We start from the raw sequence: 26,507 nt of genomic DNA on the forward strand, positions 1-26,507 counted from the left end.
TCCAAAAATATAAGAAAATCATCCAAGTTTCCCATCGTTCGAATATTTTGATGAACAATATTAATCCTATTGGATTCCCAATTAAATTGCACAATTTCGTTAATGTTTTCAAGAATTATTTCAGTATTTGGCACTAAGATACTATCGATTTCATGTTGAAGATCGTTTATTACCATTAGAATTCAAAAATTAATTGTTGTTTTCTGGGTAAAGTTTTAAAACAGTATTTTATTATCATATAAATACTTGTAGTACGAAATATGTAGCGACAAAACTGTAAACAAAATGATGTAGTTAGGAAAAATAAAATATATCTGAGTAAGAAATAATATCTGAAATAAAATCCAGGAAATAAATAACGTATGTAGTTAGTGTGAGGCATTTTCTCTTTCAAAAGACAGTAAAAAGTAGTATAAGTATGAACAATAAGTAATATCTGGGTTATATAAAATATGTTGATTAGCCACTGGAACGATTTCGGTCGAAAAATCGACCACTTTTATTTTTCTGCGATTGATATCGGTCCAAAAATGGACCGATTTTTCTACCATTCGTAAAATATTTATTGTAATTATTTAAAACGTTTCCATGGCCAGCTACTTGTTTTATCGAATAGCTGATAATATATTCTTGTTGTCTATGAACTTATCCGTTGTCTTTGAAGTGTTATTTAACGAGTTTTCGCGGTTTTTTTATGGCGTCCTGTCAAAAACAAAATTATAAATTTTCAACATTCACGAAATTTTGGACTCTTCCTAAAATGCCGTAAGTAATTAATTTATTGGGTTTTTAACGCATAATTATATATCTGTGTAATCATGATTGACTTATCTATCTTTGAAATGCGTTTTTAATTCGTTTGTTTGTATTATATTGTTTTGGTTGAAGTTTTTGTGTAAGATTACGTCAACTGAAGACGTCATCTGTTTTTGATTTACAATAATGTCTTAAATACTGCACTCGCGCATTTGAAATATAGATATTCCATCACAGTGATTCAAAACAAAGAGATATATATAAGTTTTATTTGAATTGGTTCATTATTAATACAGATATTTGCTAACCAATTATTTTAAGTCATATGTCAAAAAGTTGACTCTTTTTCACATGTAAAATGGTGTAAAGCCTTCGTCACACAATAAAAATTTAGTAATTTAGTTGTATAATTAATTAATTTGTTTACTTTTACCAAATTTGTGCAGAAACAGCTGTCGTCCAGGGAAAGGGATCACTCCACAACCCAATAATTATTTTCAAATTTTATATTAGTGCAATATTTAACAAAATTTAAACATTTAAGTACTTACATTAAGTGTTTTCAATTTAAAATTTATAGAGCGGTGCTGACTGCAAGAGGAGGCAGAGGAAAAGGGAGACGTGGGGTACGAGCTGGTGCCGGACTACCTGCACGTGGACGTCAACGCAGAGCTGCAATTGCAGCCTCGTCTGGAGTGTTAGTATTTTTTAATGTTTTTTTATGAAAGTACTTTGCTGTGGCCGTTGAACTCATCATATATTTGTATTTATTTAAACAGCGACCCTGCTTTGCTACTGGTGCGAGAGGATCGCGTCAAGGCCCTAAAGGCTGTTAGGGCCCTGCCTGCTTCCATCCGGCTAGAGCTGGAAAGCCGAAAATTCAAGAAGCAGGCGGCGCGCATTTTGCTCCCTACCGCACCTCCAAGAAAAACTAAACAAAAGTAAGTAATCGTATTTAGATGCTTGGTACAATATTATTGTTTTTTCCTGACAGCGTTCCACTCTTACAGTGAGAGTTGGTAAGTTCAGCGCTCTGTGCATTTGGCACATTCAGTGCATATTTTACAGAGTTCTTATTTTATTGTTTATTTACATACTGTACTTACTGTTTCACACGTGATTGAGAACAATTTTCTATGATTTATGTAAATGTTTTCAGAATTCCATCTCCGGAGAGAACAACGTGTCCCTTTTCACAAGGGACGCCTTCACCGTTGCCACGACCCGTACCACCACCGTGCATGTCCACTCCCGCACAGACCCAATCAACGGCTCCCAATGCACCAATTATGCCTATCCGTGCAGCATCTCCCGAGCCGTTACCTGGGACATCGCGGAGTGGGGAACTCTTCTCTCCGGAAGCCGGCTATCACAGCGAGCTGTGGGTGGACGTACCATTCTACGAAGAATTGTCGGCGTTTGGGAACGGTGAGTTTATTTTTTGAAATGTCATACCAGGGGCTCAATATAAAATCAATTATCTATATTTTATATTGATATCCCTAGCACAGTTTCACTGTTGGTATATTGGCAGGAAATAAGCATAGTACTTAAAAATTCCACATAACAAACATACAAAATGTATTGTTGTTATGTCGTGGATGCATCATTACACATCTTTTTTCTGTAACGGGTATTGCAGAGTGAGAAATAAGACATGCCGAACTTCTTTGCGAGGATTACATTTGATTCACCGGCTTCTAAACGGTGTAATACAGCATTTTTTTCTTAAATTGAAAAAACACTTTCGCTTCACGGGACTCATTGTGTTGCGAGGCTGTATTGGTAGGTGGGTTTTGTAACCGGACAAATTATCATTAAAATAGGTCGCTTTACGTAGTTGGTCACTTTAAACGGATACGTTTTCCTACTAAAAGCTATGAAACCTTACTAGAGTTTACATTATCGTCACTTAAAACAGTAGACCGTTAAATGCAAAGTCATTATATCCAAATTCTACTGTAAATTTGTGTTTTCTTTTATTTCAGAGTCAGACATGGGCAGAAAAAGTAACGTGGACGAGGCAGCTGTACTAGAAGAGTCTGTACTTGGAAACCGTGAGTTATAAAACTAACTAACTTACCTTCACGCCATTTCGGTAGGCAGAGAGGATGAACCACCATGCAACTCGATCTTGGCACACACACTCTTTTCTTCATTCCATACCTACCTGACTGTGCTATTCTGACTCCTGACATTGCCCGCCTCAAGTATTTGATTAACTTTTTATATTTTTTTTTATATGAATACCTCACAAGAGCCTCAGCTGGAGCCAGTGAGACTATGGCATCCCCAATTGGGGGATGTTGTGAGGCTGAAGGTAAGTGGGGAAGGGAAAGAGGAAGATGGGGAAGTACCTGGCTATTCAGATCTAGTCACTAAACACGGCTAAAGCCATTTGGAGCAACGTTTCAATTCTGAATGGTGGTCTTACACCAGGGCGATACTGGTAGTATCTTCCACTCTGGAACGTGCCGCAAATATACTATATATTATTTTAATTATTATTTTAATTAATTAATTGTGAAATAACACAAATCAATCAAATAAAATTTATTTGCGCACGCCGGGTTCGAACCGGCGACCTTCGGAATGGCAGTCCAATGCGTTACCACTGGACTATGCCGGCCGTCAAAAGCCATTTCAAGCAACGTTTCAATTCTGAATGGGGTCTTACACCAGGGCGATACTATGGGTATCTTCCACTCTGGAACGTGCCGCAAATATAATATATATTATTTTAAATGAATTTTGTGTGAAAATAACACTAATTATTCAAATATAATTTATTTGATTTGATCCCGCGACCATCGTATTGCGAGTCATAAGCCGTACCAGAGGCAGTGGGTTATCGTAATATAGACACATTAAATTAATTTGGGTTTTCTGTTGTTTCAGAAATGGACAGATCGAGCGACGAGGATGACGAAGCGAGTGACGTCGACCACGAAGAGAGCGATGAGGATACCTTCTGCATGCCGCCAATACCTTATCATAATATTATCAACGTTTCACCTAACTCCGCTATGGCCATAGACTTTAGTAGACAAGACCAGGTAGATAGTGAGGCAATGCGTTTGATTCTGCCGCCTGAAGGTTACTCTTTCGATTGGTCTAATGATATCTTACGTTTTACTGGGATAAGGGAGACTTTCACAGGCACGCCGGGACCAACTTTCAATACCGACGAAATGGGCAAACCTGTGGATGCCTTTCTTAAAATCTTTGATGCAGATTTCGTTGAACTGATCGCGAGAGAGACCAACAGGTATGCAGATCAATGGATTGCGAAAAAACAATTTAAGCGTCATGCGCGTACCAATAAATGGGCTCCCACGAATAAAGAGGAAATGTATGTATTCTTGGCAATTTTAATGTATCAAGGTATTAGTCTTTTCCAGATCTAGTCACTAAACATAACTAAGCCAATTCAAGCAATGTTCAATTCTGAATGGTGGTCCCTCACCAGAGCGATACTCAGAATCTCACTCTATAGCGAGGCACAATGATATTATTATGTATTGATTTTCTTAAATTATGAATAAACCAATAAACTGAATACATTTTTATTATGACAAAGTGTGTAAACAATGTTTAAATCAAAATACTGCTCTTTCATTGTAACCATACAACTGTAATATTGATTTAAAAGGATATTAGGGCTTAATAAATAAATCAATTATTGGTTCCATCAATTATTTTCCCCTCATCCATTTTTTTTCGATACCTTTGCGTTTAGATATAAAATTATCACTATGATTTTATTTGCCATTCTACGGTCATACAAAGGTTTGATATATATATACAAATTTATCATCATTTTACATATTCCGATATACCCTATGTAGATTGACCTTAAGGTAGCTGTCAGTAGTGATTTTTCGTCAAATATTGGTGAATTTCATCAACTTTCAAAGTATCCCCCTGAAATATTGGCAATGTTTATATCTATGATGTATATCTCATTTTAAGCCTTATTTCCTCGTTTTGCACGTTATATAAAAACATGGTTACAAATCTCCAGTTCTAATTTACAATTATTTAAAAAGTAGCACCATGATTTTGACATCGTGAAATAGGCTCTCTGTATAATTCATCAAATGAATAAAATAAAGCCAACACGGCGACTATGCTTATTAATAATTGTAGACAGTTAATGTATCTTCCTAACGTAATACCAGTTTTTGTGGTAAATTTATTATATAGTATAATACAGTGATTTCAATTTTGACACGTCACGCACTCAAATTTTAAAAAATTATTTTCTAACCAAACTTTTGAAGAGAGCATAACGTACAAAAAATTATTTTCCCATTATATTCTTGCATCTGTGGTTATCAAACAGGCCATAGAGAACATAAAAACGTAGAAAATATTCTATAAAGATATTTAAAACTGCCACTGGCGGCAATTTCAAATCACAAAAACGCTAATTTCGCGCATTCATAAAGTTTAAGATTTTTTAATAATTTATCTATCAATTCTAAAAATATAGAATAATTATAAAAATATAGGTGAATTCATTGGCTGTATAGCACTACAATCAGTTTTATGTCTCCGTATTAAAATTCGGAGGTTTGATTTTTTTAATGTTGGCGGAAAATATTCAAATTCGTCGCCAAAAAACCGCGAGCAATCGGAGAAAAAAGTTTTTTGACGCGCGATCGTTCGAGTGGATATAGTTCTCTTTTGCCGAATTATTAGTAATATTACTAATAAATTTTTAGAAAACGAATTTTATAAAATATATTATGATAAAACTATACTAACAGACCGAGCGATTAGTCATAATAGACCCGATATAGTTTTACATGACAAAATAAAAAAAATAACTTATATCATTGATGTTGCTATTCCAAATTCCTGTAATATTCAAAAATCTGTTAGTGAAAAAATAAGAAAATACACAGATTTAGGAAATGAAATAAAAAGAATTTGGCATTCTCAGACTATAAAAATATTACCATTCGTTATTTCGGCTACTGGCATTATACCTAGCTCTCTAATTAAAAATTTAGGCGTATTAGATCTATCAAAAAATTTATATATAAAGATGCAAAAGTCGGTCATTTTGAATACATGTAGGATAACAAAAGATTTTTTAAATATTTATGTTGAGGGATCAGTAGGATTTATAGGCCCTGTTAGAAGTTCTACCGAGCCGAACCCTCTGATATGAAAATATCTGGAGACGGTGAATTTTTTTTCCCATTTGATATCTGGTGATTTGACGTGTTGTTGTTCTTGTATTGTTTTGTATTTATTTTACTTATATAATGCACTTACATAGTGTTGATTGACTAGCTGATCATTTGTGGAAAAGTGAGTGGAAGGGTTAAGTTTTTCCTTTGGGGAAGACTTAACCCGGACAACTAAATCGGAAGTTTAAAAAAAGTGTAGTTACCATTCTAGAGAGAATAAAGATTAAAATTAAAGTTAAAATTAAAATTAGGATTAAAATTATTCCAGTACAAATTGGAGTTATGCAAAAACCTAGGTGTTCATATAATATAGTGCTGTTATGTAATAGAGTATGAAATGGCGATATAAAGCGGTAGTGAGTAGTTTTATCACGATAATTAGAATAAAGAGCAGGTAGTCAGAGCTTCGGTATAGCTTGTTCTGAGTCTATTAATATAGGTCGAGAAGAGTCATCTTTTTTCATGTAGATTAGACCTGCTTTCGTCCAGACGTACCTATATTTACATTCAGTCGCACGTTGGCGAGCTAGATACCAAAGCCGTTTGCCTTTAGACGTGAGGAGTTCTGAGACGTTGTGACAAAATCACGTTAACTTCTCCTCCGGCATCTAGCTCAGAATAATATTTAAATATATTGCTGTTTTATACTTACCTCTTCAGCCGTATACTCTGCCTTCTCACCAATTCGGGTTGCTTGGGTGGAGACTAGGGAGGTGAATTTAATTATGAACATCTATTAATAATGAGTCTCTATTATAATTAGGTTTGTCAAGTGTTAATACTAAATCTAAATTATACTTAGATCTACTTACATCTATAACTTAACTAGTTGTCATATGGTTCGGATCACTTCTTCACTATTCGCATTGTCATTGTTCACTGTAGCTACACTGTTGTCACTGAGTTGATTCTGTTCGATGGCCTTAGTAAGGCCGAAGTCCTAGGTGGCAGCTTCTGCAGTTCTGCAGCTCAGGCCCTCCCGGCCGCGTCTGATCACCGCACTTTCTTCGTCTCCCGCCCAACATTACGTCGCCGGGCGGAGGATAACACTTGAAAATCACTTTCTCTGACTCGACTGTAACTTCTTCATCCGCCGCCCAGCATCACACCGCTGGGCGGGGAGCGCGTACTTCACCACCACTCCTGTCTCGGTCTCCTCTCTCTCCCCTCTCGATCTTGAATGTCCTCGTTCCTGAGCTCGTAGGACCTGTCGCCCTACTTCTACGCCCTACTTCGCCCTACTTCTACTACCCGCACTTCTCCTTCTTTCTTTACAACCCCCGTCTGTCAACACTTGTCTTTGAGCGCCCACTTAGGGACACTCTCAGTTTATAACTCAAATTTATTTGTGACGAAATTTGATTCGTCACAACGTATATGGGTGTAATGGGGCCAGACAATCCGATTGTTCCCGTGTTTAGTTTGTCCCCAATCTTTTAGCAAGACCTGTTATATTTTTTTATAGCATTAAGGAGCTCCTCTTTTAACGGTATTGAATTAAAATTAATTACCACTGACCTAGGTTTAACTGTTGGAGGAATATTTTTGTTTCTTTGTGATACTCTATATATATTATAAATATCATTTGTATTTAGTTGGCAGTCTACTATTTTACTGGTGTTGAATATAATGTCTTTTAAGGTTTGTGATGTTTCCTCTTTGAATTCTGGAAGCCCTCGAAGTTCCAAACAAGTATTGTTAATTCGTCTGTTCCTGTTTTCTTGGTCAATCTCGATCGCTATTATTCTTTTTTCTAGGTCTTCATTTCGTTCTATCAAGAGACAAATTTTTATTTCATTTTCTTTATTTTTTTCGCTTTTTTTTTCTAAGTCCTCAAGTCTTGAATTTAAGGCTGAGTTTACTTGTTCATGTAGTTTTTCCAAATTATTTATTCGATATTTTAAATCTTCTTGCTGTTGAGATATGTTTTGAATGGTTTTTAATATTTCATTATTTTGGAGCAGGATTGCATCGTATTTTTTTCCAACAGATTCATTAACTGAGTCTTTGAAATTTGCGAATTCAGTTAAAAATAGATCGATTGTCAGATTACTAGAGCCATCTGTGGTTGTTGGTGGTAAGTTCACACTGGCGTATGATGAGGCGGCAATTGTAGATTTTGGTGTTGATGATGGTTGTTTATTAGGTTTCTCGATAGATGTCAGTTCTAGATTTTTTTCAGACGTATTTTTTTTTGAGTTTTTTTGTGTTTTTGTGCAAAGTTTGCAGCGCCACTGTAAAATCTTAGTTCCTCGCCGTGAGGTCTCTGCGATATCGGATATTTTATTTGATTAATTTGTGTTATTTCACAATTAATTAATTAAAATAATATATAGTATATTTGCGGCACGTTCCAGAGTGGAAGATAGTACCAGTATCGCCCTGGTGTAAGACCACCATTCAGAATTGAAACGTTGCTCCAAATGGCTTTAGCCGTGTTTAGTGACTAGATCTGAATAGCCAGGTACTTCCCCACCTTCCTCTTTCCCTTCCCCACTTACCTTCAGCCTCACAACATCCCCCAATTGGGGATGCCATAGTCTCACTGGCTCCAGACGGGAGCAGTTGGGACTCTTGTGAGGTATTCACTGTAAAAAAAAAAAAAAAAATCGGCACAAATGAAGTGGTAGTTATCGTCGCAGATACAACATGAGATGAAGTCTGACGGGGTGTCAATGTTTTTTTTACAGATGGAGCATAGTGTATTCATTAAGGTAGTTGATTTCAAAGTTTCACACAAAAGAAAAAAACGACACATTGCTTGTTTCTTGTATGAGAGATGGCAGAGCCTTTGTGACGCTAAAAACGCCTTTGGGATAGGTTTTTTGTGTTTATATAATGATCGAGTCACTTTTGCACTGAGTTGTATTTTGTGGTACAAACACCAGAATAATGACGAGTATTCCGCCTTAGCGAGATAATTTGTGGGATAAAAAATTCACTGTCCCAACGCGCACTCTACTGATTAGACGAGTTAACCACTTTTTTAGTTTGATTTTCTAGTATTATGATTGTTAAAGCTAGATCAATTGAAGCAGCTGTCAAAATACGTCAACACTGGTAGACAATATGTTGCCATGAATATTGCACAAGTCTTGTGTTTTAATAAAATTTTGCACAAATTCATTGTTTGGTAAAATAAAAAACAAATTTGAAAAAATTCACATTTTCATTTATTTATTTTCAGACATTCTTAAAAACTTTCATTAGGAAATTCTACAGAACTAAAACAAACTTAAAAACTATTTAAGTAATGATTTTTACATAATTGCAGTTTAAAATTATATACAATACGTTATACAAAACTGACATTATCAGAGTTTAACAAAATAGAGAAATAAATCATATTAAAAAAAAAATTGCATTCATTTTCAACTAATTAATTATTTAAAATAATATGCATACCAAATCTTTATCAGACTGAAAAAAAAACTCATAGATACAACGAGTAACGAGTCAATAGCTACTTTACTTGGCACCAACTGAATCGCATGACTTTACGTTTCATGACGTTGGCTCATAACGTATGTTACTGGAGTCGTTCGAGCATTCGTTAAGCATCTTGCAAGGAGAAATCTCTTTTTCTCTGCAGTTCTTTAGGTAAGGGCAATTTCTTCACACGATGATTATTTATAAATGTATTTATCTGTTTCCACGATCGTGTTGATAAGATTCCCCTTTCTCTTTTAATTTCGTTGATTTTTCCAGCGCCTGGATCTCTTCCTTCGACAAAGTAATTTTCAAAGTTTTTATAAAGCGCATCTTTTTCTTTCTCATCCCATCTCCTTCTAATTATGTTACCCTTTCTTTTTGCAAGTGAATGAGTCGGTAATGTATTACTTTCAGCCTCCTCTAAACAATTATCCGATGTATCCATATTAGAATTCACATTCTCTTTTACTGTTTCTTCAGTCAACAAATTTGGTTCAGTAGGTAGAGGGTCAGAATTGTCTATTTCGTTTTGACAAGTAATGTTCGTTTTATCAGATTTTCTTAAGGAACCTTTTTTTTCTTCAGCTAATTGTAGTAAATTCAAGCCAACTTTACCTTTCTCGAGGGCCGGGTGGGGTATTATATAATTGCCCTTATTTGTACCTGGTGTATGCCCTAAGAAATGGGACAATGCATTCACATATGCATTATTTTTTCCAGCTACTTGGCTCATGGTTGCAACATGGTGTCGTAGCCCAGTTGAAGTCATATGATCCGGATTTATGAGGGAAAACTTACTTCTTAGGTCTCTTAGAATTTGCGTACCACAGAAATAAGGTTCACCTGCTGCCTTTGGAAATAAGTATTTGTTTTCATTTGAAATTCCAACTAAATGTCGGTATGCAAATAGAGTGTCTATATTTTTTTTCATTTGATCTCGAAGAAGAATTGGAACTGTTCTTCCTCTTTTTCCTGGAATATGGAAGCAGTTTAAAGCATTTATAGCATTTTGCTCCTCAGAACTCATGATTTCCATAATTTCTTTAGGAATATCTTGTTTTTCATGTTGGCCGGCTATATAATTTTCCAAAGGTGCTCTCGCTACCTCACCAGCTCTTCTCCTATTAAATATTATAATATGAGCAATTGTTGTTTTACAAAGTTCCTCATAGACCGCATAAGATTTTTCATTTTCAAATCGTTGTGCTATATTCAGTTCTAGTTTCATAACTTCGTCGCACATTTTTTTAAGATCGATAGTTGAAGGCAAAACATCAGATTTCAACATTTTTTGTTTTTTTCTTGATTTTTCAGCATTGGTAGATATTTCTAACTTCCAAGAATGATTTAAGACCGTTTTAAAATCAGACAATTTATTTTTTTTAATTTCTTTCGATGAAGTGGTTAGCGTAGAATTCTGTATTGTTCGACGAATAAAGATATCAGCACAATCTTTTATAGCCGTACAAAGTCGTTGAGGCATGCTAGGAATTTTTACAGAACCTGTAATTTCATCGTAACCACTATTTATCTGTACGGTTTTAATAAAAACATCAAAATGCACAGGGTCAAACGCTAAATCAAAGGTTGAAATTGAAGGTTTCTGTTCTATAATAACTATATACAGCTTGGCTAAATCCCTCATCTTCGATGTTATATGTGTCTTCAAATGGTGTTCCGTGTGATTACTTAATAATAAAGACCCATATAAACATATTAATGGGTCAGACATTGCTATTTTTGCAATATTATCATTTTGAAATACAGGAAATATTTGAGTTCTCAAAGATTCTCAAATTTCAGAATTGTCTGGGCATAGTAATATAGAAGATGATTTTAGCATCCACAGTCTTCCTTGGACGGCGATACGGTATAAATATTCCATCTGGTTTACTAATAACGTTCTGATTATATAGATAATTACCTATGTTTCTTATTTGCCTTGAAATCAATTCTCGCTTTCTTTTTCTTTCTCGCAGATCAGTATCCAAAATTTTATTGTGTTCAATAACTTCTGCCTCTAAGGGATGTTGGGTGCTAATACAATAGTGATAGGAATCATGGTCTCAAGTGAACGTGAAGTGACGTGTGAAGTTCGTTACCAGTTTAGTACAATAAGGACATGAGTTTTTACGGTCATGCACTCGTGCTCCTTTACTAGTAGAAATAGTGCTTCGAGTTGTAGTCGATGACACTTCGATTGCCTCCTGCTTCTCTAAATGATGTTGCTCATCATCGGCGTTGGAAATTTTCATATCTAAAAAAGAACAATACATTAATTAGCTTTCTTTAAACTTAATTAGTAAAACCTCAAATTATAAACAAGCAGTAATTTTTAATGAAACACTAGTATATATTGAATTATTTCGCGGATAAGCGATAAGCCGCCATAGATCAGTGGTCAGAGCTGTCGACCGGAAATCGAGGGGACACGGGTTCGAGTCCCGTTGGCGTCATGTATCTTTTATCAGGAGTTTTTTTCAATTCGGATGAGTGTTTCAGGCGAATAATTATTGCTTGTAAAATAATTATAATTAAATTAAATTATTTAATTAAATGAAGACAATATTAGCATCACTCAATCAAAAATCTGAAACAGAAAAGATACGGTCACATCTGGGACTCGCACCTAGGACCTTCGGCTTTCTGGGCCGCACCTCTGACCATATAATAATATAATTATATGTTACGTATTGATTGTTTCAAGAGTATTAAACATGTTTTCTGTAGATACCTGATTCAGTCGAAGAAGTAACGTTGTTCGGTTTGTATAGTGAATCATCATCGTCGGACATCGACGGACCCCTTTCTAACATTACTTCAGTTTTGGTTTCTAAAATAAAGCATAATATATTATATATTTATCTAATAATAATAGCTCAATGTAGTAAGTAAGTCAAACAAATGTGAAACCTATCCTAATATAATGACAAAATAACAGACTTATTACGCATTTGCAAGGGAATATTAATTAGCAGCATTTCTGATATTACCTATAACAATTTACTACAAGCTAAGGTAGCTCTGTAATATTTCAGATTATTATCTAACTAACTAACTAACCATCACGCCGTTTCCGCGCAGGGGTAGGCAGAGTAATAATTTTACTGCTTGGGTTCTCAAAAAAGAAAGAAAAAAATCATGACCTATATAATAAAATACGGTAATTATTCTGTACTCATTTGATAAGCATAGATTAAAATTGTTAATTTCTATATTTTACAATTTAGGTTATTATTTAGAAATATGAAATAGCTTACCGTATTTAAAATCCATTTCGCAAAGCTGAAAGATTTTATCAACTCTCCTCTGTGACATATTGTAAGTAAATATACTATCTGACAAAAAGCAAGAACAAACCAACCAGTCAACCGAGTTTTACACATGAATAACGGTAATATTTAATATTATAAATTAGCCAGTAGCAAGTCATTTATGTATTCCCGTAAACTAAACTGAAGCTAGCTTCAGATGTACCAATACAAACAAACCAGCTTTGGCTAGCACACAACATCATTCGATAATGGGCTCTTAATAATATTACTTTAGATTTTGCACACAATTCTTGAGCCTTATAGTTCCTTTCGAATATTGTTTAGACTAATACGCAATGTCGTACGATAATGAGCTCTAAATAATATTACTTTAGAGGCTATTTTGGCATACAATTGTTAAAATATTTCATTACTTTATAAAATTATTTGTACACCTGCGTTTGACACAAATAACGACGGCAACGTCGCTTGTTGATATCAATGGAGTTAGTTTAATACACGATAGAAACAATTAACAAAGTGACGTTGAATATCTGAGATAAAATCGCATATAGGATCATATCTATTGCTCACGATAATCGTACTTGTCAAATCAAATTGAGTTGAAAATGCCACTGATCTCGTCTCGCCGAGACGATTAAAATGGTATATAAATCTCGATTTGTCGATGATTGAGTAAGTGTTAAATGATCTGGTAACTCGAAATGATCCAATAGTTCCGGTTATTTGCAGACGCTAAGAGGTACAAAGTGCCGTATTATAAACCTATATAATAAAATTATCATAAAATAGTTAAATATTACATTTGTGTATTTAGCAAAACTTTTATAAACTAACACATAAAAACTTTTATGAATTAAAATAATAGAATGTATATATTTAATTTCAAATATAAAAATTTTACAAAAAACATTTTATTCACCGCTTTAGCTTTGGTTATGCCTATATTTTTTCTAAGAACTAAGCACACAAAATATTAAAGCACGTGTAAACGTTTAGAATTTAAATCACATGGGATTCAATCGTATAAACGAGTAATTGGAATCTAGTCACGAAAATGTGACACGTAAGGTCTCAAGTTACATGCCAACTCCAGAAAACGCTGTAAATTCCACGTCGCCGGGAACTTACATCGGCCGATCCAATTCGGAGGAGGTCCATAATATCTCTGTCCATTTCTTTGTATTAATTCGTACCCGGATTTATTAACTATTTTCACTATGTTTTGCAATACGCTGTATTCTGTTTGTTGGGTTTTTTCTTGCTGGGTATTCTTACCGGTTTAAATAAGGGGTTGTTCCCGTCGGGGTGTTGTGACGCCGATTGTTAAGAGTATCAAAAACCTTTCTAGGTCAATATCACACGAAGATCTTGTCGACATTACTTTTTTCGAAATTCCAACATCTGAAGGTAGTTTTTAGGTAAATAAAAAATATTTAAAAAAAGTTGAATTGTTTTTTATGGGAAAATAAATATTCTCCTATGGAAAAAGGTCTGATTTCGAAAAACTATTGTGTTAGTCCCGGGACAAAGCAGAGAACTTCAGCTCGTATTCAGGGTGTCTGGGAGTAAAGTATTATTGAATAAAAGTTATATATATTTTTTACTTTTACCATCAATGTAGAATTACCTCCCAAGATTTGTGCACTTTACCCCAGGACACATGTATAATTATTATATTTTGTAATACAAAAATATATGTTTAAATAATAAAATAGAAAAAAACTAACCTTTTGCAGTAGTCATCAAGTACATCGGGGGCAGATTTTGCATAAACATTATTACTTTTTTCTGGCATTTGACCAATTATGCCTAAATTATTGATACTCAAATTCACAGGCTTCAAATCCTGTTTTTCATATATCTGGTGAGGATTTTTTAACTCTACCGAAAAACAACCATTTTTGCTTTCTCTGCGTATATTCTTAGTATATATCTTGTCGACAGGTCTAGCCCATTTCAGTTCTAACTTGAACCCGTCCAAAGTGCAGCATTTCAACAATCCCAATGCTTTTTCAGCATCTTGTCTGGTGATAAAATGAACAAAGGCAAAATCTTCAACCTTTTTAATTCGTTCGATAGTGAATGGATCGATGTATCTGCTAAAAGTTATCAATATGTCGTTTTCCGTTGCTCTGGCGGATACGTTTCGGACGAACAAAATCTTTACCTAAATGACAAAGAAATGAAACAAAATCAATCATTTTTATTCAAGATTCACTCCGTGTGGCTGACTATTGTACTCTAGTTCTATTGTTATTATTTATTAGATTCATTTAAGAGGGAGAGGTGACAACAGTTCTATCAACGGCACAGAATGACATACTTAACTTTGCAGGTGGCCAAAAGAGGAATTAAAAAACAAAATTTTCTATAATTTTTGTCAATAATTTTTTATAACCACAAAATATACACTAACGACGCCACCGACCGGAAATTTGAGTATATCAATGTAACATTATGGTCTGTTCGCCTTTTTATGATTGCACAAGAGTAACAACACCCGTGAAGAAAAAATTTCATCGTTTTTAATGACTTTATATCACTTTTTAAAAGTGTGTTGAATAGTCACTGTGTTTTTTCCCCAAATTCAAGACTTCAATTCCCCAATTCCAAGACTTCACAGTCTCGGAAATAAATACTCTGATCTTGGAGATATATTTCATCTTAAAAATAATCAATATAAATATTGTTCCCAATTAAATTGCACAATTTCGTTAATGTTTTCAAAAATTATTTCAGTATTTGGAACTAAGATACTATCGATTTCATGTTGAAGATCGTTTATTACCATTAGAATTCAAAAATTAATTGTTGTTTTCTGGGTAAAGTTTTAAAACAGTATTTTATTATCATATAAATACTTGTAGTACGAAATATGTACCGACAAAACTGTAAACAAAATGATGTAGTTAGGAAAAATAAAATATATCTGAGTAAGAAATAATATCTGAAATAAAATCCAGGAAATAAATAACGTATGTAGTTAGTGTGTGGCATTTTCTCTTTCAAAAGACAGTAAAAAGTAGTATAAGTATGAACAATAAGTAATATCTGGGTTATATAAAATATGTTGATTAGAGTTTTCTTTTGCCGAATTATTAGTAATATTACTAATAAATCAAATAATTATCTTATAATAAGTGTAGTTACCATTCTAGAGAGAATAAAGATTAAAATTAAAGTTAAAATTAAAATTAGGATTAAAATTATTCCAGTACAAATTGGAGTTATGCAAAAACCTAGGTGTTCATATAATATAGTGCTGTTATGTAATAGAGTATGAAATGGCGATATAAAGCGGTAGTCAGTAGTTTTATCACGATAATTAGAATAAAGAGCAGGTAGTCAGAGCTTCGGTATAGCTTGTTCTGAGTCTATTAATATAGGTCGAGAAGAGTCATCTTTTTTCATGTAGATTAGACCTGCTTTCGTCCAGACGTACCTATATTTACATTCAGTCGCACGTTGGCGAGCTAGATACCAAAGCCGTTTGCCTTAAGACGTGAGGAGTTCTGAGACGTATATGGGTGTAATGGGGCCAGACAATCCGATTGTTCCCGTGTTTAGTTTGTCCCCAATCTTTTCGCAAGACCTGTTATATTTTTTTATAGCATTAAGGAGCTCCTCTTTTAACGGTATTGAATTAAAATTAATTACCACTGACCTAGGTTTAACTGTTGGAGGAATATTTTTGTTTCTTTGTGATACTCTATATATATTATAAATATCATTTGTATTTAGTTGGCAGTCTACTATTTTACTGGTGTTGAATATAATGTCTTTTAAGGTTTGTGATGTTTCCTCTTTGAATTCTGGAAGCCCTCGAAGTTCCAAACAAGTATTGTTAAATCGTCTGTTCCTGTTTTCTTGGTCAATCTCGATCGCTATTATTCTTTTTTCTAGGTCTTCATTTCGTTCTATCAAGAGACAAATTTTTATTTCATTTTCTTTATTTTTTTCGCTTTTTTTTTCTAAGTCCTCAAGTCTTGAATTTAAGGCTGAGTTTACTTGTTCATGTAGTTTTTCCAAATTATTTATTCGATATTTTAAATCTTCTTGCTGTTGAGATATGTTTTGAATGGTTTTTAATATTTCATTATTTTGGAGCAGGATTGCATCGTATTTTTTTCCAACAGATTCATTAACTGAGTCTTTGAAATTTGCGAATTCAGTTAAAAATAGATCGATTGTCAGTTTACTAGAGCCATCTGTGGTTGTTGGTGGTAAGTTCACACTGGCGTATGATGAGGCGGCAATTGTAGATTTTGGTGTTGATGATGGTTGTTTATTAGGTTTCTCGATAGATGTCAGTTCTAGATTTTTTTCAGACGTATTTTTTTTTGAGTTTTTTTGTGTTTTTGTGCAAAGTTTGCAGCGCCACTGTAAAATCTTAGTTCCTCGCCGTGAGGTCTCTGCGATATCGGATATTTTATTTTATTAATTTGTGTTATTTCACAATTAATTAATTAAAATAATATGTAGTATATTTGTGGCACGTTCCAGAGTGGAAGATACTACCAGTATCGCCCTGGTGTAAGACCACCATTCAGAATTGAAACGTTGCTCCCAATGGCTTTAGCCGTGTTTAGTGACTAGATCTGAATAGCCAGGTACTTCCCCACCTTCCTCTTTCCCTTCCCACTTACCTTCAGCCTCACAACATCCCCCAATTGGGGATGCCCTAGTCTCACTGGCTCCAGACGGGAGCAGTTGGGACTCTTGTGAGGTATTCACTATAAAAAAAAAATAAAAAAATCGGCACAAATAAAGTGGTAGTTATCGTCGCAGATACAACATGAGATGAAGTCTGACGGGGTGTCAATGTTTTTTTTACAGATGGAGCATAGTGTATTCATTAAGGTAGTTGATTTCAAAGTTTCACACAAGAGAAAAAAACGACACAATGCTTGTTTCTTGTATGAGAGATGGCAGAGCCTTTGTGACGCTAAAAACGCCTTTGGGATAGGTTTTTTGTGTTTATATAATGATCGAGTCACTTTTGCACTGAGTTGTATTTTGTGGTACAAACACCAGAATAATGACGAGTATTCCGCCTTAGCGAGATAATTTGTGGGATAAAAAATTCACTGTCCCAACGCGCACTCTCCTGATTAGACGAGTTAACCACTTTTTTAGTTTGATTTTCTAGTATTATGATTGTTAAAGCTAGGTCAATTGAAGCAGCTGTCAAAATACGTCAACACTGGTAAACAATCGACGGCCGGCGTGGTCTAGTGGTATACGCTTTTGACTACAGATCCGAAGGTCGCGGGTTCGAACCCGGCGTGCGCAAATAAATTTTATTTGATTGATTTGTGTTATTTCACAATTAATTAATTAAAATAATATAAAGTATATTTGCGGCACGTTTCAGAGTGGAAGATACTACCAGTATCGCCCTGGTGTAAGACCACCATTCAGAATTGAAACGTTGCTTGAAATGGCTTTAGCCGTGTTTGGTGACCAGATCTGAATAGCCAGGTACTTCCCCACCTTCCTCTTCCCCATCTCCCTTCCCTCCCCAATACCCTCAGCCTCACAACATACCCCAATTGGGGATGCCATAGTCTCACTGGCTCCAGACGGGAGCAGTTGGGACTCTTGTGCGGTAATACTGTAAAAAAAAAAAAAAACAATATGTTGCCATGAATATTGCACAAGTCTTGTGTTTTAATAAAATTTTGCACAAATTCATTGTTTGGTAAAATAAAAAACAAATTTGGAAAAATTCACATTTTCATTTATTTATTTTCAGACATTCTAAAAAACTTTCATTAGGAAATTCTACAGAACTAAAACAAACTTAAAAACTAATTAAGTAATGATTTTTACATAATTGCAGTTTAAAATTATATACAATACGTTATACAAAACTGACATTATCAGAGTTTAACAAATTATAGAAATAAATCATATTAAAAAAAAAAATTGCATTCATTTTCAACTAATTAATTATTTAAAATAATATGCATACCAAATCTTTATCAGACTGAAAAAAAACTCATAGATACAACGAGTAACGAGTCAATAGCTACTTTACTTGGCACCAACTGAATCGCATGACTTTACGTTTCATGACGTTGGCTCATAACGTATGTTACTGGAGTCGTTCGAGCATTCGTTAAGCATCTTGCAAGTAGAAATCTCTTTTTCTCTGCAGTTCTTTAGGTAAGTGCAATTTCTTCACACGATGATTATTTATTAATGTATTTATCAGTTTCCACGATCGTGTTGATAAGATTCCCCTATCTCTTTTAATTTCGTTAATTTTTCCAGCGCCTGGATCTCTTCCTTCGACAAAGTAATTTTCAAAGTTTTCAAAAAAAACCTTTTTTTCCTTCAGCTAATTGTAGTAAATTCAAGCCAACTTTACCTTTCTCGAGGGCCAGGTGGGGTATCATATAATTGCCCTTATTTGTACCTGGTGTATGCCCTAAGAAATGGGACAATGCATTCACATATGCATTATTTTTTCCAGCTACTTGGCTCATGGTTGCCCAGTTGAAGTCATATGATCCGGATTTATGAGGGAAAACTTACTTCTTAGGTCTCTTAGAATTTGCGTACCACAGAAATAAGGTTCACCTGCTGCTTTTGGAAATAAGTATTTGTTTTCATTTGAAATTCCAACTAAATGTCGGTATGCAAATAGAGTGTCTATATTTTTTTTCATTTGATCTCGAAGAAGAATTGCAACTGTTCTTCCTCTTTTTCCTGGAATATGGAAGCAGTTTAAAGCATTTATAGCATTTTGTTCCTCAGAACTCATGATTTCCATAATTTCTTTAGGAATATCTTGTTTTTCATGTTGGCCGGCTATATAATTTTCCAACGGTGCTCTCGCTACCTCACCAGCTATTCTCCTATTAAATATTATAATATGAGCAATTTTTGTTTTACAAAGTTCCTCATAGACCGCATAAGATTTTTCATTTTCAAATCGTTGTGCTATATTCAGTTCTAGTTTCATAACTTCGTCGCACATTTTTTTTAAGATCGATAGTTGAAGGCATAACATCAGATTTCAAACTTATTTGTTTTTTTCTTGATTTTTCAGCATTGGTAGATATTTCTAACTTCCAAGAATGATTTAAGACCGTTTTAAAATCAGACAATTTATTTTTTTAAATTTCTTTCGATGAAGTGGTTAGCGTAGAATTCTGTATTGTTCGACGAATAAAGATATCAGCACAATCTTTTATAGCCGTACAAAGTCGTTGAGGCATGCTAGGAATTTTTACAGAACCTGTAATTTCATCGTAACCACTATTTATCTGTACGGTTTTAATAAAAACATCAAAATGCACAGGGTCAAACGCTAAATTAAAGGTTGAAATTGAAGGTTTCTGTTCTATAATAACTATATACAGCTTGGCTAAATCTCTCATCTTCGATGTTATATGTGTCTTCAAATGGTGTTCCGTGTGATTACTTAATAATAAAGACCCATATAAACATATTAATGGGTCAGACATTGCTATTTTTGCAATATTATCATTTTGAAATACAGGAAATATTTGAGTTCTCAAAGATTCTCAAATTTCAGAATTGTCTGGGCATAGTAATATAGAAGATGATTTTAGCATCCACAGTCTTCCTTGGACGGCGATACGGTATAAATATTCCATCTGGTTTACTAATAACGTTCTGATTATAAAGATAATTAACTATGTTTCTTATTTGCCTTGAAATCAATTCTCGCTTTCTTTTTCTTTCTCGCAGATCAGTATCCAAAATTTTATTGTATTCAATAACTTCTGCCTCTAAGGGATGTTGGGTGCTAATACAATAGTGATAGGAATCATGGTCTCAAGTGAACGTGAAGTGACGTGTGAAGTTCGTTACCAGTTTAGTACAATAAGGACATGAGTTTTTACGGTCATGCACTCGTGCTCCTTTACTAGTAGAAATAGTGCTTCGAGTTGTAGTCGATGACACTTCGATTGCCTCCTGCTTCTCTAAATGATGTTGCTCATCATCGGCGTTGGAAATTTTCATATCTAAAAAAGAACAATACATTTATAAGCTTTCTTTAAACTTAATTAGTAAAACCTCAAATTATAAACAAGCAGTAATTTTTAATGAAACACTAGTATATATTGAATTATTTCGCGGATAAGCGATAAGCCGCCATAGATCAGTGGTCAGAGCTGTCGACCGGAAATCGAGGGGACACGGGTTCGAGTCCCGTTGGCATCATGTATCTTTTATCAGGAGTTTTTTTCAATTCGGATGAGTGTTTCAGGCGAATAATTATTGCTTGTAAAATAATTATAATTAAATTAAATTATTTAATTAAATGAAGACAATATTAGCATCACTCAATCTAAAATCTGAAACAGAAAAGATACGGTCACATCTGGGACTCGCACCTAGGACCTTCGGCTTCCTGGGCCGCACCTCTGACCATATAATAATCAAATTATATGTTACGTATTGATTGTGAAACCTATCCTAATATAATGACAAAATAACAGACTTATTACGCATTTGCAAGGGAATATTAATTAGCAGCATTTCTGATATTACCTATAACAATTTACTACAAGCTAAGGTAGCTCTGTAATATTTCAGATAATTATCTAACAAACTAACTAACTAGCTAACCATCACGCCGTTTCCGCGCAGAAGTAGGCAGAGTAATAATTTTACTGCTTGGGTTCTCAAAAAAGAAAGAAAAAAATCATGACCTATATAATAAAATACGGTAATTATTCTGTACTCATTTGATAAGCATAGATTAAAATTGTTAATTTCTATATTTTACAATTTAGGTTATTATTTAGAAATATGTAATAGCTTACCGTATTTAAAATCCATTTCGCAAAGCTGAAAGATTTTATCAACTCTCCTCTGTGACATATTGTAAGTAAATATACTATCTGACAAAAAGCAAGAACAAACCAACCAGTCAACCGAGTTTTACACATGAATAACGGTAATATTTAATATTTTAAATTAGCCAGTAGCAAGTCATTCATGTATTCCCGTAAACTAAACTGAAGCTAGCTTCAGATGTACCAATACAAACAAACCAGCTTTGGCTAGCACACAACATCATTCGATAATGGGCTCTTAATAATATTACTTTAGATTTTGCACACAATTCTTGAGCCTTATAGTTCCTTTCGAATATTGTTTAGACTAATACGCAATGTCGTACGATAATGAGCTCTAAATAATATTACTTTAGAGGCTATTTTGGCATACAATTGTTAAAATATTTCATTACTTTATAAAATTATTTGTACACCTGCGTTTGACACAAATAACGACGGCAACGTCGCTTGTTGATATCAATGGAGTTAGTTTAATACACGATAGAAACAATTAACAAAGTGACGTTGAATATCTGGGATAAAATCGCATATAGGATCATATCTATTGCTCACGATAATCGTACTTGTCAAATCAAATTGAGTTGAAAATGCCACTGATCTCGTCTCGCCGAGACGATTAAAATGGTATATAAATCTCGATTTGTCGATGATTGAGTAAGTGTTAAATGATCTAGTAACTCGAAATGATCCAATAGTTCCGGTTATTTGCAGACGCTAAGAGGTACAAAGTGCCGTATTATAAACCTATATAATAAAATTATCATAAAATAGTTAAATATTACATTTGTGTATTTAGCAAAACTTTTATAAACTAACACATAAAAACTTTTATGAATTAAAATAATAGAATGTATATATTTAATTTCAAATATAAAAATTTTACAAAAAACATTTTATTCACCGCTTTAGCTTTGGTTATGCCTATATTTTTTCTAAGAACTAAGCACACAAAATATTAAAGCACGTGTAAACATTTAGAATTTAAATCACATGGGATTCAATCGTATAAACGAGTAATTGGAATCTAGTCACGAAAATGTGACACGTAAGGTCTCAAGTTACATGCCAACTCCAGAAAACGCTGATAATTCCACGTCGCCGGGAACTTACATCGGCCGATCCAATTCGGAGGAGGTCCATAATATCTCTGTCCATTTCTTTGTATTAATTCGTACCCGGATTTATTAACTATTTTCACTATGTTTTGCAATACGCTGTATTCTGTTTGTTGGGTTTTTTCTTGCTGGGTATTCTTACCGGTTTAAATAAGGGGTTGTTCCCGTCGGGGTGTTGTGACGCCGATTGTTAAGAGTATCAAAAACCTTTCTAGGTCAATATCACACGAAGATCTTGTCGACATTACTTTTTTCGAAATTCCAACATCTAAAGGTAGTTTTTAGGTAAATAAAAAATATTTAAAAAAAGTTGAATTGTTTTTTATGGGAAAATAAATATTCTCCTATGGAAAAAGGTCTGATTTCGAAAAACTATTGTGTAAGTCCCGGGACAAAGCAGAGAACTTCAGCTCGTATTCAGGGTGTCTGGGAGTAAAGTATTATTGAATAAAAGTTATTTATATTTTTTACTTCTACCATCAATGTAGAATTACCTCCCAAGATTTGTGCACTTTACCCCAGGACACATGTATAATTATTATATTATGTAATAAAAAAATATATGTTTAAATAATAAATTAGAAAAAAACTAACCTTTTGCAGTAGTCATCAAGTACATCGGGGGCAGATTTTGCATAAACATTATTACTATTTTCTGGCATTTGACCAATTATGCCTAAATTATTGATACTCAAATTCACAGGCTTCAAATCCTGTTTTTCATATATCTGGTGAGGATTTTTTAACTCTACCGAAAAACAACCATTTTTGCTTTCTCTGCGTATATTCTTAGTATATATCTTGTCGACAGGTCTAGCCCATTTCAGTTCTAACTTGAACCCGTCCAAAGTGCAGCATTTCAACAATCGCAATGCTTTTTCAGCATCTTGTCTGGTGATAAAATGAACAAAGGCAAAATCTTCAACCTTTTTAATTCGTTCGATAGTGAATGGATCGATGTATCTGCTAAAAGTTATCAATATGTCGTTTTCCGTTGCTCTGGCGGATACGTTTCGGACGAACAAAATCTTTACCTAAATGACAAAGAAATGAAACAAAATCAATCATTTTTATTCAAGATTCACTCCGTGTGGCTGACTATTGTACTCTAGTTCTATTGTTATTATTTATTAGATTCATTTAAGAGGGAGAGGTGACAACAGTTCTATCAACGGCACAGAATGACATACTTAACTTTGCAGGTGGCCAAAAGAGGAATTAAAAAACAAAATTTTCTATAATTTTTGTCAATAATTTTTTATAACCACAAAATATACACTAACGACGCCACCGACCGGAAATTTGAGTATATCAATGTAACATTATGGTCTGTTCGCCTTTTTATGATTGCACAAGAGTAACAACACCCGTGAAGAAAAAATTTCATCGTTTTTAATGACTTTATATCACTTTTTAAAAGTGTGTTGAATAGTCACTGTGTTTTTTCCCCAAATTCAAGACTTCAATTCCCCAATTCCAAGACTTCACAGTCTCGGAAATAAATACTCTGATCTTGGAGATATATTTCATCTTAAAAATAATCAATATAAATATTGTTTATTTCAATTCTTTTATAGATCGATACACAAATAGACATCTATAATTTCCGCAATATATAAATTTTTATTTTGAATATCTATTTATGTGAGACTTCTTATCATTTTTACTAATGTATCTTATTTTATTATATGCTTTTGTTGTAACATTTAATATTTTTTCTTTTTTCGTTGTATTATGTTTCCTTTATTGTTTTAATTTTGTAGAATCTATAATAACTGTGATACTCTACTATTAAACTTTGTAGTGTGTAAAAGCCCATTAGGGGGTGTTATAATAATAAATAAATAAATATGTATGAAAAGTTTTTTTTCCCTTTACACACGAATTTTAGACTCTTGTAAAGGTAAACATGTTAATTTTTATTGAAATATGTTCTTACTATGTAAATTTGAATAATAAAACAGTATTTTATAAAATAAATAAAAATATTAAAAAAATAAATACTTGAACTAAAATATAAACGCAGTGAGAACAATTGAAAAGTATTGCACAATAATAATCAAAATGATGATCATGACACAATGCAGTTTTGGGATTTTCACCTGAAGGTGCAATCACAAACTCAACAAAAAAAACGGCGGTGCATATTAGAAAACAAAGGTACTTACTATAAAATATTCGTACTACCTACGAAAAATAATAACCAATTTTCTATCTCAAACATAAAGCCAAAATTGTACTAATTACGTTGAAACGAAGTGTTATTTAGATAATTTGGTCGTATTTATAATATTGTTCGGAAAATTTACCAATAAAAGTACCAAAGATCTACATCGAACATACACGAAAATGATATTAAGTTAGGATTTTACGATTGTACAACTAGAAAATTTAGATTGGAAAACAACAAAAATGTAAAAAATACAATATAACCTATTGGTTCTTACCTGCTTCATGATATTATTTCCGACGATGGGTTCCGGTTCGGCCCAGTCTACCACCAGCTTGTCTCCAAAGGATGTCAGAGGACCAGGTATGAGAGCCCTTCGGGCCAAAGCTGCTGAACGATGACTATCAAAATGCAGAAAGACGTACCCTCGGTTATGTAAAGGGTTATGCATGAGAGGATACATCATCACATCAACTAGACCAGACACAAGCTTACTAAATTCTTTCAAGATTTCTTCTTTACTTGCGTCTAATGGCAGCCCACTAACGAAGAGGCGGTTATTATCGAAAGATTTTGCTACCACGATAGCATTACTAGGTCGAATTCTGCAATTGTTCAACATTTCTACCGCTTTCCAGGCGTCCTGTTCGTTGGTGTAACGCACGAATCCAAATCCCCTGTTAAATCCAGAAAAATCCATCATCCGTCGCAGCTCGTAGATCGTTCCAACTTCCTCGAAAACCGGAATAAGTTCGTCTTCATAAAGGTCTCTGGGAAGTTTTCCCATGAAGACTTCGCAGCCCGTCGGAGGCGGGCCGATCCAATTTGGAGGAGGTCCATAATGTCTCTGTCTATTCCTTTGTATTAATTTGTACCCGGAATAATAAACTATTTTCACTATGTTTTGCAATACGCTGTCTTCTGTTTATCTATGTTGTCTATGGTCGTAAAATTCAATGTTAGCAGCGCGAAAAGTTTTAAAAAATAGTTGCTTGCAGCGCCGCTACGAACGCGCGGAACTCCCAAAACAGACTGAGCCATCTGAGCGATTAATTAAAAGTCAAAGGGCTGAAATTTTGTATCGTACAATCAGGAGTCGGACACTCTACCGACAGAAATGTAGACATTGTGAAAATAATCCCACTTTACATGGGCCCGTATATTGAGAATCAGTTAAAAAATAATTAAAATAAGGGTTTTTTCAGGTATTTTCGGGCTGCCAAATCCAACCGTGGGGCGCACTTGTGATTTGTACAGGGTTAGCAGTTGTGTACTATTAAAGTATTTGCGGGCCCTATACAGTACGCCCTCATTAACCTCAATTATTTGAAATATTCAGAACTAGTTATGTTACTGAGCCATTTTTTTTTGTTTGTTTAACAATAGCTCCACACAGGAAGCCCTGAGGAAAATATTTTTCCTCAGACCTATGTCATCTTTGAAGATGCTGTGTGGAGGGTCTTTTAAAGGAAGGGAAGGAGAGGAAGTTTTGGGAAGGATAAGGTTTGAGGGGTGGGTAGGAAACCGAGGTCTGTGGGTCCAGGAGTGACGGACGTATGAATCCATCCCTCCCACTGCGGTGCAAGACGATGTTCCAAAAGAGTTCTGCCGGAAAGGTCACAAGGTTTCCCTCAACCTGTCTCTCCGGCCTTCCACGTAGCTGGAGGACACATCCACCGCCAAGACCCGAGCAAACCTCACCCCATGAACCCACG

At 34.2% G+C, this 26,507-nt stretch overlaps 1 protein-coding gene and 1 pseudogene across 1 annotated transcript; one reads left to right on the forward strand and one right to left on the reverse strand.

The window, feature by feature from the left end:
- The first annotated feature begins 715 nt into the window (after window positions 1–715).
- LOC149408959 (uncharacterized) lies at window positions 716–17,902 on the forward strand. Its single transcript, XM_089650270.1, has 7 exons — window positions 716–765; window positions 1,337–1,453; window positions 1,536–1,697; window positions 1,916–2,184; window positions 2,745–2,813; window positions 3,655–3,812; window positions 17,834–17,902. The coding sequence occupies exons 1-7, from the start codon at window positions 761–763 to the stop codon at window positions 17,900–17,902; spliced, it is 849 nt and encodes a 282-aa protein (XP_089506396.1). The 5' UTR covers window positions 716–760.
- Window positions 17,903–19,336: 1,434 nt separating this feature from the next.
- Window positions 19,337–25,579, reverse strand: LOC149408960 (putative RNA-binding protein 46 pseudogene; annotated as a pseudogene).
- Window positions 25,580–26,507: the final 928 nt, after the last annotated feature.

This window comes from Hesperophylax consimilis, unplaced genomic scaffold (genome assembly GCF_061612785.1).
Source record: "Hesperophylax consimilis isolate HC1 unplaced genomic scaffold, BYU_Hcon_1.0 scaffold_40, whole genome shotgun sequence".
NCBI lineage: Eukaryota > Metazoa > Arthropoda > Insecta > Trichoptera > Limnephilidae > Hesperophylax > Hesperophylax consimilis.